Below are 13,479 nucleotides of genomic sequence, written 5' to 3' on the forward strand. Positions count from 1 at the left end.
GAAAATGAGCTGATGGACAGAATGAAATAGTTGTAAACATCATCAGTAGACAGAAAGGATAAACATGATTGTGAGTGCTGAAGTGGGAGTGTCAGAAAGAGTCTGAGTTTTTTAAAGAGACGGCGGCCAATGTCAAGGTTTCAGATATGGTTATGAAGCAAATTTATTTCGTCATTTTTTTCAAAACATGCTGCATTTTTCACACCTAAAAGTAACACGCTTACTTGATTGAGCAATAAAATGGCAGTATGTGACTTAAAAATACATAATATCCTACTTAACCCAGAACAGGAATCAAACATATTAGTTAAAAGAAAAAGATCCAGGAGATACTCAGCCCAGAATCTAGAGAAATTAATCATTACCTTGCATCAACATTTAGCATTAAGCTTGTAAGAACTGTAGAAACTCCTTTTAGATTACAAATCTAGAACAAACTTGGAAAGTACCATCTATCAGAACTAGAATCCAGAGAAACCACTACAAATTACAGACTATTTATTCTTATTCTTGGTAAATATGAGGAACTCAATATGTAGTTCTATACTTTTACCTGTTTGTCTAGTTTCATTTGTAGTTTTGTTTGTATTTTCTTCTAATTCATATTAAGTACTTTGAACTGCTTTGTTGCTCAAAATGTCCTGTGTAAGTGAAATTACCCCACCTTGTCTTACAGCTTAAAAAAAACTAAATGACTTGGTTATTTAAACTTGTATTTAAATAACTATTACAATTCAGTTAACACATTTGAGATAATTATGCTGCTTAGATTGATAGATATGTAATTAACCCTTTTGTTGCATGCAGACAAGATCCCCAGACTAAGCGGTAATGTCTGTGAAAAAGTGTTTGTGTTGCTAATGGTACTTGAACATCTGCTGCAACAACCACCATTTAAAGTTATTGAAAAGCCGCCGCTCGAGTTCAAGCTCTGACAACCTGCTGTGGAGGCAGCAGCGGAAGGACCTTTCTCATCATGTAGCATTATGGATATGCTGTTCCAACAAGTCCTTGAAATATGAGAGTGTTTACCAAACTGCTGGGTGGAGGTCTCTTGGAGATAATAAAAAAAAGGAGAATCAGTCTGAATCTCAGCCTCCCTGGAAGAACTTACCGGTAATGGTTTTTCAACTCATGTGAGACCGAATTAAATATCTTATTTCATCAGATTCTTACAAACATTTTACAGTCATAGCTTTAAAGTTTATTTCATCCTTTTTGATACTTTAGTTGATGTTTGCTTCCCAGTTTCTGAAATGTTTTGACACCTTTTGTCCAGTTCAGAGTGATTGGTCTAATACATTTGACAGCAAAGTAATTATACTTCCTGTGGAGGCAACACCTGTTACCTCCACCATCATGTGCAGTGGCAAAAGTCGTTTTAGCTCCTCTCTGTATAAATGGAACCCATCAACCCTGTTTTCCATGTCAAGTCTCCACAAGATCTCCATTTGAGGCCCGGGTGGTCTTTTTCTACCAGCTTCTAGAACAGAAAACTCCCTTCGCGTGCCCAAGCTGTGATTATGTGAAACAAGAGGCTTCAAAGTGGTCACCACTCCCTGGAGAGCCATGAATTATTCCTATGTCTTCATCTTAAGCCCACCCTTCTTGCCACGCCACAACAACTTCAGGATCAGCAGCCCTGCCTTAAACTCTCTCCTCACTCATGATACATTTTCAATTACAGTTGCCAAAACCTCTCCAACAAGCCGTCGTTGTGTGCAGTTTATCGGCTCGAAGGCAAGAGAAGTGAGATTCTTGAGAGTCATTAACTCCCCACTCATTCCTCCCAAATACACTCGAGCTGGCACGCAAACACTCTGCCCTCGTCCCGCTCCTCCTTCTCATCATGGCGAATGATAGAGACATACACACACAAACAGCGGAGTCGCGCTTTCTCATTTGTGCTTTGTTTCCTTTGTCACATCATTTGTGCTGAGGGTGCTGTAAAAGTGGGCTAAGTAGTGTGTCTGAGATATGAGCGAGCGTCGTCTCCCTTTTCTCTACTCCATCAGGCTCAAGCAGCCCAGCGGGGGAGAATGTGGGTGGAGGGGGGGTTAGGATGGCAGGGCACTCATTTACTTTATAGAATATTACTTTCTCTCCATCTTGCCGTTACCATGGCAGCCGCTATAAAAAGAGTTTCTTCTCATCGCCATTATTTGATTCCCCCCCCACTCACACAAGCTCAGGAAGATCCCTTATTGATTTTCATTGCTCACTTATTTTTAGTGCAGAGAAACGAAATTAACATTCCATGAACTGCTAAACAAAACAGAAAGGGGGTCTTCCACTGAATGCGCTTGTGCCACATAGCTTGACATGTTATGTAAAGCTTAAGATCCATATAGCGATTAGGACTGATCCATCCGTCATTGTCAATAGGTGAACTAGGGATACTAAGGTATCGATACCCCAAGCAACACTCACCAGCTATATCTGTGGGTTCCCAAGCCACTCCCAGGCCAAAAGAGGCATATAGTCCCTTCAGCAGGTTCTACATCTGCACAGGGGCTTCACCGAGCAGAAAACCTCAAAGATCCAACCCCAAAACCTCCTCAACTGACTCGAGCAGAGGACCAGGCACTCCACTTCAATCTGGGCATTAGATGAACTCATTCTGGTTACTTTGCATTCCGCTTTCTGCTCCAAAGCATGCTGAGAGTCATGCATGACCGCCTTTTCAACTAATACATCTTGAGATCCTGCCCATGAAAACCACAAACAACATAAGCGGCAGATCTGGCTGAGTCCAATACCTCATAGAACAAGCGCAACTTCATGCTAAGATTGTAGGCACTCTTTTTACTTTAGATTCAATCCCGGGGTCCCATGCTCTTGCAGTAGTTCCCACAAAAATATCTCGGGGCACACATTTGTAAGTTGTGTCCAGATCTATAAAACACATGCAAACCGAACAACCAAACTTACTTGACCTCCTTCGGAAATGAACTCAAGGTTTCATAATCTGGAGGCACCTCCATTGTTCTTCCATTTGTATAATGAACTTTGGACTAAAAATTCAGGCTGATGCATAAATCAAAACTACCTAAACAATTTTTTATCAGCTGTGTGAAGCGAAGCACATTTTGTTGATTTCTGTTTGTGTATTTGTTTTGCAGGCTTGTCAGGGAACATCTCGGAGAGCAGGAAGTGGCCATTTCCTTGACTATTGAGTCTTTGGAGGAGGAGGATTTAGGAAACTATTCCTGTCATGTGGAAAATAGTCACGGGCATATCAACGCCACCGTTCAGATCTTCAGGCGGGGTAAGAACTACTGGCTATTTCCCATTTCAAATGTAAAGCATTAATTTTTTTCTTTCTAAGTTTTTTCCCCAAACAATTTTTCTTTTCTTGCTCACAGTCTCACTGCACCAGATATTTTACATCAGCTCTCTTTAAGATAAATCATATTTAAAATAATCAAAGGCAGCTGCATCATTTCATCAAACATTTTTTCCTGTTGGTTTATGTATATTTACCCAAACTTCATGATTGCATTTGGTACTGTCTTATCTTCTGTGTTTGCACCAGCAGCTTTGTAGCTATTTTGGCTCCCTTGCATGACTTGTCTGAAGCTGTTTTCATGCTCTAGCTGTCACCCCACAAGAGAGGTAATTTGATGGCTGTTTAAACAGCAAATTGGTCTGCAGCTTTTCCCAACAGGCCAATACATCCAGCATACAATTACATTTTAAGTCTTTATACGTCTGTTTCCCCACTTTAATCTCTTTCTCTGTGATCATCCTTTGTAGACGGCCCAGTTTCGTTTGAGTGGTCTTTGCGGACCGCAGACGGCTTCATTTAACTCTCTTTGTGAAAGGAGAGGGATGCAAAGTCAAGCTTTCTCTGTCTCTCTCATCCGGATCTTGATGTTCATTTCATGTTTTTTTTTTTTTTTTTTTTTGTTTTTTTCTCAAAGAACCTATTACTTACAAGCCCTGCAGCAGGTCTAACGACACTGGAGACACTTTGGAGACACAAAGTCTTTGTGTCTCCAAAGGATTTGATGGCGAGTATCGGTCAGTGGGACTTCAACAACTCTAGGAGAGAAGATAAATGGTGGTAACCAGCTAGATGCATTACAATTATGGGAAAAGACAATGGAAAGTATATTTGAACATATTTCCAACAACAATGCTTGAATGAAAAATATCTTCACATAGAAATAGCAAAGTATATTTTCACTGGATTTACTTTTTATGCAAAGGGTTGTTTAAGGCTGATGAACACAGTGGTGCACTTATTGCACCCATTGTAAAGATAGGTAAATAGCTTTTCACAGTGTTGTGCAAATGTTTGGAAAATCTAATCTATATGTTCTAGCAAAGTTATTCCTCAAGGGGAGAAAAAATGCATTCTATGAAAAAAAGGCAAATATTTATCTCAAAAAGTCAGGATGTAGCTCAAAGAAAACTGCTATTTGTGTAACATCTATTATATAGTTTTAAAAGCAGTAGTTTTAAAAAGATACATAAACTCTTGCTCTTATAAAGTAATGCCTGTTTCCACAAACACCTGGTCAAAATGTGAGTCTGCTGAACTCATAGGAAATTCTTCAGTCCCAAACTCCTACAAATGTATGTAAACAATAAAATAAAACAGGTTTGTGATGATGTGCGGAAAGGGGAGTGTTGAATAGAGTAGGATCTTCTTAAAGGGACAGAGGCCAATTTCAAGGCATCAAATTGCAAAGTCAAATTTCTTTTTTAGGTCATATTTACTCATACAACATTTTTATAACAAGTTAAGGTAACACTTGCTTGACTGTTTTATAAAATGTGCCTAGAAAATATATAACACTGCACCTTTATAAAAAAACTTTGTGACAAATAAATGGGAACACATTTATTTTGCCACTAAAGAAAGTGAGCAAAATGGTAAGCTTACTGTTGGAGAACTTCCCTAAAAAGGTGCCTTTATATAGACACCAAGTCTCTGTTACAATTAGATGTTTTCTACATGTCAACTTGTTGTTGGGGTGCCATACTAAAAAATTAATAAATACATTTCTGTCCAACATGACAAGCATTTGGATCTTGCTAAAACTATTGGGACTTTAAGTAGAGCTTCAGTTAAATCAGACAAAACACTTCAAGTGGGTCTGGCATGAAACAAACAATAAATCATTGGCAAAGGACCCCACGCCTTACGCCATTGAGTTTGGTAAAGATATAGATCTGATACCTTTTTCTTATCCAAAATCCTTGCAACTTGAACTTGGTGAAGGTGTTAAAGTAAAAGAAATTTTTCAAATAAAAATCTGTAAATCTCTTAGTAAACTGAAAATATATCAAATAAATAGCCGATTGATGATTCAAAGCATATGGCCAAAGCAACATTGGAAATGGTTTATCACGTACAAAATCAACCATCTGTTAATTTTGTGTCAGTCCCACAAATGTGTCCCACACAACACCAGTGGGTTGTGCATGTTATCAACTGCAGTGGTTCAATAAATCTGGCAGTGGACATTTTGTGTAGCTAAAACATTTGCTAATTCCCTTTCTGTAGAAACGAAAGGAACATAAAGGTGTGTTTCATTTCCAATTTATCAGTGACATTTTGCTACAGCAATATTGGATGAATTTATTTTAAGAGTTACAAGTGGTGCCAATTGATTCATGAAATTAATTGGTAAGACCTCGTCTGCCATGTTTTTACAAATTTTAAGACTGGCAGAATTGTAAAATATAACGTATCTCAAACTAAAACATAAAATAATACGTTTATTTAATTCTTGAAATAATATTGTTCAGATAAACATTAGGTCTAGATCATTTTAAACAAAATGCAAATGCCTAACCGAGGGTAGACAAGATTTAACATAAGATCGCATTGTTTCTATTGCAGAAGATGTGTGTCTTTGCTCTGTCTGATAAAATAGAGAGAGCATTGCAGCTGGCATGGCAGCCACGCATTGTTAAAGCCCACAGTGTGACAGAGATAAAAGGTGAACGTGTTCTAGCTGAGCCAACCAGGTAAATGCTGCTTTAATACACATCATAACTCATCCCCAAGCCAGGTCTCGGGGGAGACATGGAGGCGATAATAGAGAAGAGAAATGAACTGAAAAGGGAAGGAAAAACGGCAGCGAATGCAGATGGAAAGGCGACTGACAGCAAGATGAGTAATCTGAAACCCGTTGTTTTGAAAATGCCGCCATCCATGTCCGGAATTGTTACAGTCCCACTATGGATGACAGCGAGAGTGTAGAGCTGTGTCATTGCTGCGCTATGAAAAAGAAATGAAGCCCATTTCTCATTAGATCCCCCCCCCACCTCATGTCTCCCTGCAATGTGCTCTCTCATTTTTCTCAAACTCGTTATGAGCCCTGTGTCTTTGAAGATTGATTCTACTTTGTTCTGACTTGAGCTCAGATTGTCCGGCTTTTTTGGCAAATGTAAATGTGCCCTCTAACTGCTTCAATTCCCCGACTTCAACAGTTCAATACTGAACAAAAAGAGAGACGGGCCCCAGGTCCAATTTGGTGCAGAGACAATACGCTAACACGCAAAACTGTGAAAGGAGCTTAAGCTGTGATTGTGTAAGCAGTTTCTTTTTTTTTTTTTCATATTTTTTGGTCTGTGTTTCTTGTCCTCAGCAGAGCTCATGTACACAGTGGAGCTGGCAGGAGGGCTGGGAGCGATTCTGCTGCTTCTCATCTTCCTCATCTCCCTGCACAAATGCTACAAGATTGAGCTGATGCTTTTCTATAGGAGGCACTTCGGCAGCGAGGATGTAGATGGAGGTAAGGGCAACCCGCTCATCTGAAAAGACAAAACATCTGCCTTCTACTATCAAGATTTCCCTACACACACGCACATCCATCTATCTATAGATATATATATATACAGATCTATACATGTAGATAGATAGATAGACAGACAGACAGACTATATATATTATATATATTTATACATATATTCAGTTGTGTTTGACCTGAACCGACTGCACGGCAGATATTAAATCCTTTCTCTACTTTTTCCTAAGTGGCCAGGGACTACTGCTGCCATGGCTCCATTGGGGGAAGACAGGAAGGATTTTCAATTTGTTGCCCATTTAAAAATAGATCAGTCTCAATATGTCAGGGAAGGATGCTCATGCTGCACCAACGAAGGCCATGTAGCCACACAGGGGGACTGGACAGGCTAGAAACAACCTCCATGAGTGACAAATAGGAGCCAAATCCAGCCCGAAATTGTGGAGCAGCAGCTTGTTTTCTTTGCACAACATAGTTAACTTTTCCTTCAGCTAAAGAGTTGTCTGTTTATGTCCCAGTATCTCTCTCTGTGTCCTTAAAAATTCCGGAAACAAGAAACTCACTGCTTTTTTTCCCCCTCCACATACATGAATTATCTATTACACGCAGTTTTGTTGACTCAAACTTCTACATGATTAAGTCACACTGTCAGGGACAGCTGATACAAGCGGTTTTGATTCCTCCAGCTTTGCTCTGTGGTTAATTTGAGACGTCTGTTGCTAATTTGAAGGCAGTGTTTGATGTTCGGATCCAATCGAGCGCGGGTCTGGCCCTTTCCAGGGAGTCTCAAAGCTGCGCCTGCTTCCCCAAAGAGTTTTTGAAAAAGCCCCTCTTCTCTTTTTTGGCTGTCCCACATTCACAGAGTTCTACAGAGAATAATGACTAGCACTCACTGAACATGTCACCACCACTGTGCTTCTTTTATTCTATTTTCTGCCTTTTCAGTTCTTCTCACTGTCTTCTGAGAAATCATTTTGAGGTGTGTAGCAGTGCATTGCTTGAGTCTTGATTTGGTCGTGTTTATATCTAACCCATTTTTTTCTTCTTTTTTTTTTTTTGTTTTTTTTTTCCGAAGAGCACTTCATGGCCTAATGGATGTGACACCACTGGGAATCAGTGTTTGTACTCTGTTGTTTACGACAAGCCCTTCTGTTCCAAATAAAACTGCTGAGCAGAAAATAGTCAGGTGTTATTTTGGAGAAGAGTTGCTCCAGCTCTTACAGAAACAGACTTAGTCCAGTGTGAGGAGACTTGACTGTACAATCAGAAAGTTTTAGCCTCGCACGCTTCAGGCCAACTCTTGATAGTCAAAATTAGGATCACAAACTAGACAATCTGTTGTGATTAAATGGATAACTTTTATTTAGAAATTGAAATGTTTGCACCTCGTCCTGAACACGACATGTTGCTGGAAGAGATATTGTATCTCAGAGGAACATTCCTGGTTAAATAAAATAAAGTTGTTTCCTGACATTTTGACCACAGCTTTAAAGCACCTAAAATAATTACAAATAAAATTGAAATACCTCTTTGTGTGTTTTCTCAGATTTTATAATTTGATAAACAATGTCTTAGTGATTTTTCTCTTCAATGTAGAACTAATCAAATTCAGATTTACCAATCTAGGTATTTTACACAGCACTAATTCGCAGCAAATAAGACGTTTTATAAGAGAAACAGCTCTAAATTATATATAGACGTATAAAATCAATTTCATCCAATCATGCAAACAAATTCAGTTATATGCGCTCTGATTTGATTAAAGTTAAATTAAATGCCAATGTAAACACAGTGTTGTCAATAAATAATTTTATATGATGACAACAGAAGCAGAAGCTTAGTAATATATCTAGAAAAATGCTATGAGTTCTTTGAACAGAAGCAGGTGGAAAAAATTATAATTTAGCATATTTTTTCTAACTCTTCCTTGCAATGAAACCGATTAATAAGACATTAATAGGCTTTAGCAAATAAAAAATTTAATAGTAGCCCAAAATGTATTGATACATGATTTTTACTCTAAAGAAAAATTTATGCAAAATAGGGTCAATACTCCATCTAATGTCATTACAATTTTTCTACCTACTAGAATTTCCAAGTATAATACAACAAATAAAAACCTCTCTACCATCAAATTCAATACCTAGATTCACATCATCACCACCAAAAACAAAACAAAAAAACACTTTTTGTGCTTACATACAGCAACCTCTGCTCCATTTTTTACATATTTTTGAAAGTATTAATGTTGCAGACAACATTATTATTCACAGTAAGAGCTGGAAACAGGTGGAGCAGAGGCTTAAGAGATGGAGGTGTGCACTGAAGTGAAGAGGAATTAAACTAGAAGGATGGAAGATTATAATATTCTGGGAAAGAAAGGTGGAATGAAGCTGCAAGATGTAGGGATTAAATACTCGGGTTCAATCCTCCAAAGCAACGGACACGAGAGGCGTAAAAGAGATGAGTGTGTGGGCGGCTAGTGATGGAACAATATCTGCCAGTGAAATGAAGGGGTTACAACTTGGGAGTTGGATCTACTATGATGTACAATTCAGAGACAAAATTAAGATATAAGGGTGACATCTCAAAACTGACAGACTGGACAGCAAGTCAGAAAAGTGGGGAAAGGAGAGTCTATTCTGGAAGGAGAAGCGAAAAACTACAGTGGAGTTTTATGGATGGTCAGAGAAAAGAAGTCGGCTGATGTTCGATGGAAAATGGGGATTAAAATAAAATCGGATGAGTCATATGATTATGTCCTCTAAAGTTTTGCGACACTGATTAAACATACAAGAAAAAATGACACTTTTGCAGCTTCTCCACAGCCTGATTAGTTAAATATTAAGAATTTGATTGAAAAGTTGGCTTTGATTTGAAAGTTTGCACCAAGTTACAGGTCATTAGTATTTCCATATGAAAATTTTACATTCTCGGTTTAACATGTATACAGCAACATGTTTTCTAAGAATTAGCATAAGAACATATTCGTACCAGATATAATGTAAATACCAGCTGCTCAGGCGAGGACTTGGTAAGTGACTTGTTCCAGTTTTATTCTTGGCATAATTAATTTCTTTTCATGGTTTCTGATAGATGTAGGGAAAAAAAACAATACCTCCTTATTTGTGAGTCAAAATCAAGAAGATCTTATATTTCGCTCTGTAAAAATATAAGCTTTGCAGCTTGTCTGAACATTTCCACTGAATGTTTTTGAATGTTTGTGTGGTTTTAAATTACTCCAACCGTGAGCTGCCTACACCACTTTTTTCACAAATCGCTGTCTGTTTCGCTCTCTTTTTCAGAGAACAAAGACTATGATGCATATCTTTCATACACCAAAGTGGACCCTGACCAGTGGAGTCAGGAAACCAGGGAGGAGGAGCGCTTCGCCTTGGAAATACTACCCGATGTGCTGGAAAAACATTACGGCTACAAACTCTTCATCCCTGATCGAGACCTCATTCCAACAGGCAGTAAGCGCTCTGACTTGTGTGTGCTCACATGTTGACAGTGGGGTGAAAGCTTGCAATGGCGTGTGCAGAGCATTTGCTTTTGCAAATGATGTTGTTGTTTAGCACATTGCTTTGCGCGTTGTCTTGGTCTATACTTGTTTTTTTGTGCTTGTCTTCACTGTTCTTCACCGTCTCATTTTGTGTGCTGTTAAAACAAATTTAAACTAAGCTCTCACAATTGCACCACTTAGCCATAACATTATGACCAATCAACATTTAGAGCTACCATTTCCATTTCCATTTGAGCAGAACCTCTAAAATGTGCACATATATATATATGCAAATGTTGTGGATCCAATGTGGAATCCATCACATTTGGATTGGCGGATGTGGACTGGAGGACTGACCTTTTTTTTTTTTTTTTTTTTTAGCTGTTCTTTCATTTTCATTTCCTTCTCCTGACTTTTCAATTCATATTTGCTTCAAGTAGACAATAATAGACCAGTGGGTCATAAAAACCACTGGTCTTTAAGAATCAGATGCTCTCTGTTCAGTCTGTAGGTTTCACAAATATCTGTAAATATCCGTCAACAAGGGCAGGTTTTCCCCTAATAACATACCCAATATCTGAGTTAAAGAAAAAAAATCCTTCCGACTCCCCTTGTGAATTAAATGGAGTTGCAACGTTTGACTAACAAATTCATATTTATCAATTTAGATCAACTTTGATCAGTTGTGAACTTTTCACTACTTGATAAATTTTCCTTTGTTGTACCTTTTTAAGTAAATCTTTACCACTGCAGAAGACATCTGCAGTGGTAAAAAATATTGTATACTGAAGTTTGCAATATACACTTTTCTAACAAGTCTTCTTATAGGTCAAAAACTTTTCTCCTTTTTTTTTTTTTTTTTTTTGCTGCCATGCTTATCCTGCCCACACCCAGATGCTTCTGCAATAAAATAACAATTTTTAGCTGCTCAGTGGTTGTAATATTATGGCTAACCTCAGTTAATTGTAGATTATTATTTCAAATATCCAAAATATTTAGATCGAAACTCTCCGCAAGGATCTTTTTTCTTGCATCGTATCAAATCTCTTTGGACTGAAGCAGAAGATCACAGCTCTCCTCCTTGGCTCTTCCCTAACTGGCTACTACTGAAGGGGGAATACAGTATGCAGTGAGCACTGGATGCTGACATATTGAGCAAATTCATCATCCCCTTTGGTTTCCATCCATGCAGCAATAAATCCATGAAAATTCTGTGTGAACATATTCTCATGCGCGCTAACTCGTGCCTGCTTCGCAGTCTGTTTGTGCCAGTGGTACACAGTGTGCTCCACTTTGTAGCGATGCTGCGTGTTTGTACTGTAGGCTTCATGTGAAACAGATGAAACGCAAACACGTCCTACTTGGTCCAGAAAGAATTAAACATCAGTGGGAAATGTGGGAAGGCTCTGAGCCGCGCCGACCGAGCCGCCTCTATCCTTTAATCAAAAGAAATTGCCGCCAGCATCAGTGCCAAACAGAATCACTGCAGATGAATGTCCAATCAGGGGAAACATGCTATGTGATTAATTATATGTGAAGTAAAAAGATGAGCGTGAGGAAGCGCTGCTTACTTTTTATGGCGGTGTTTAGCAGTTTTGTGTGTCTGTGTCTGCATTGTGTACTGCCTGTGACCTGAATGTTAAAATGTTTATGTTTAGGTCTCACCAATGAGCATTACCAGGATGACACACGACTTTTTGGAGGTACTCACCCTCAATATTTTTCTCTTGCATTTAGCTGCTTTCATTTTCCCGCACCTTTGGATACTGCAACGCAATGCAATATTAGACATTAATGCTAAATATAACACGTCTGAAAAGGCTCATGTAATACATGATATAATTGAGTCTGTAAAATATGTATTTTCTATATACTCTACAGCCATGACTAGTAATGATTTCATGTTTTTTTGTTTTGTCCCTTTTGAATCGACTGATAGTACTTGCTACAGAAAGGTTAATTTATTTCAGTAACTCAGTTAAAAAATGAAACTCATATGCTGTACAGATTTGCGACACAGGGTGATATAACTGAGGAAAACCCAAAATTAATTTTCTAAAAAAATAGCAGAACAGTATATAAAATCCATGTTAACATGTTAAGTTTTCCAGCAGATGGCCATTGACTCCCTTCACAAGGAGGCAAAGCCTCAAACAATAATTGCTGAACAAGCTTGATTTTTAAACGGGAAAGTCGATTGAAAGAAAAAAAGATCCACCAACAAGGAAAGCTCCAGCTTTCAGTGGATTATGAAGCAAAACAAGATGTTTGGGGAGATTCACAAGCATGTGATCTGCAGCTGGACTCAAAGCTTTAAGAAAGAAAACACACAAATTTGTCGCAGGCGCTACAGCTGTCGCATTCCTGAACCAGAACATCAGAGTCATTTTACCTGAACTAACTAGAAAAAGAACTGGGCTGTTGCATGTCATTTGTAAAACAAGACCCCAGGGTCTGGAGGAAGAGTGGAGAGGCTCAGAATCCAAGTTGCTTATAGGTCCACAGCTGCTGGTGATTTGTGGAACTATGTCTTTTGTCAGAGCAGCCATCTGTTAGGCAATTTTAGAGCACCTTGTGCCTTCTCTCTGCTGACAAGCTTTATGGGAGAAGGTGATTTCATTTTCCAGCAGGACTTGGCACCTGCCCACACTGCCAAAAGTACCAATACTTGGTTTTATTACCATAGCTCTGTGCTTGATTGGCCGACAAATTTTCCTGACCTGAACCGTGTGAAGAATCTGTCAAATACTGTCGAGAGGAAGGAGAGAGACGACGTGCTCTCAAAGGCATGTGGGCAGAAACTGAATTTTAAGTTTTTATTAGCTGTGAAATGCAATCATTAAATAAAACTACATTAAAAAAACACGTTTAAAACAGAACACTAAGAAATAAACAGGGTTATGTGAGTTTTACTTGTGGAATTGAATTGCTGAAGAAAATGAACTTGTTCATATTCTGTTTGATGGAGATGCACCTGTTACAAATCACAGTCTAAAAATCAGTCCATCCTCAATTTGTTTAAAACAAAAGACATAAATACCTCCTTTGCATCAGTATTCAGCTCTAAACTTTTTGCATCTCACGTCTTCTACAGCTCAATTAAAACTCACAGAAGCCAAGCTGAGTATAACCCACAAAACTAGATGGAGGTCAAGTTTTTAAAACAAACTCTTGCAGCTAAATGAGATTCAGAGAGTGAAAACTAAGCCA

General features: G+C 38.5%; 1 protein-coding gene across 5 annotated transcripts in view; it reads left to right on the forward strand.

Moving 5' to 3' along the window:
• il1rapl1a (interleukin 1 receptor accessory protein-like 1a) overlaps positions 1 to 13,479 on the forward strand; it is a 188,448-nt gene that overhangs the window by 170,769 nt on the left and 4,200 nt on the right. For 2 of the 5 annotated variants that reach the window (XM_055031848.1, XM_055031850.1), the window contains exons 8-11: positions 3,123 to 3,268; positions 6,606 to 6,752; positions 10,070 to 10,240; positions 11,928 to 11,972. In XM_055031848.1, coding sequence (XP_054887823.1) covers positions 3,123 to 3,268; positions 6,606 to 6,752; positions 10,070 to 10,240; positions 11,928 to 11,972 — 509 coding nt within the window. The remainder of the gene's footprint in view (positions 1 to 3,122; positions 3,269 to 6,605; positions 6,753 to 10,069; positions 10,241 to 11,927; positions 11,973 to 13,479) is intronic. The other 3 variants (XM_055031849.1, XM_055031851.1, XM_055031852.1) reach the window with 3 other exon arrangements.

The sequence above is a fragment of the Poeciliopsis prolifica genome, unplaced genomic scaffold (genome assembly GCF_027474105.1).
Source record: "Poeciliopsis prolifica strain line A6 unplaced genomic scaffold, Auburn_PproV2 SCAFFOLD007, whole genome shotgun sequence".
In the NCBI taxonomy this organism is placed as follows: domain Eukaryota; kingdom Metazoa; phylum Chordata; class Actinopteri; order Cyprinodontiformes; family Poeciliidae; genus Poeciliopsis; species Poeciliopsis prolifica.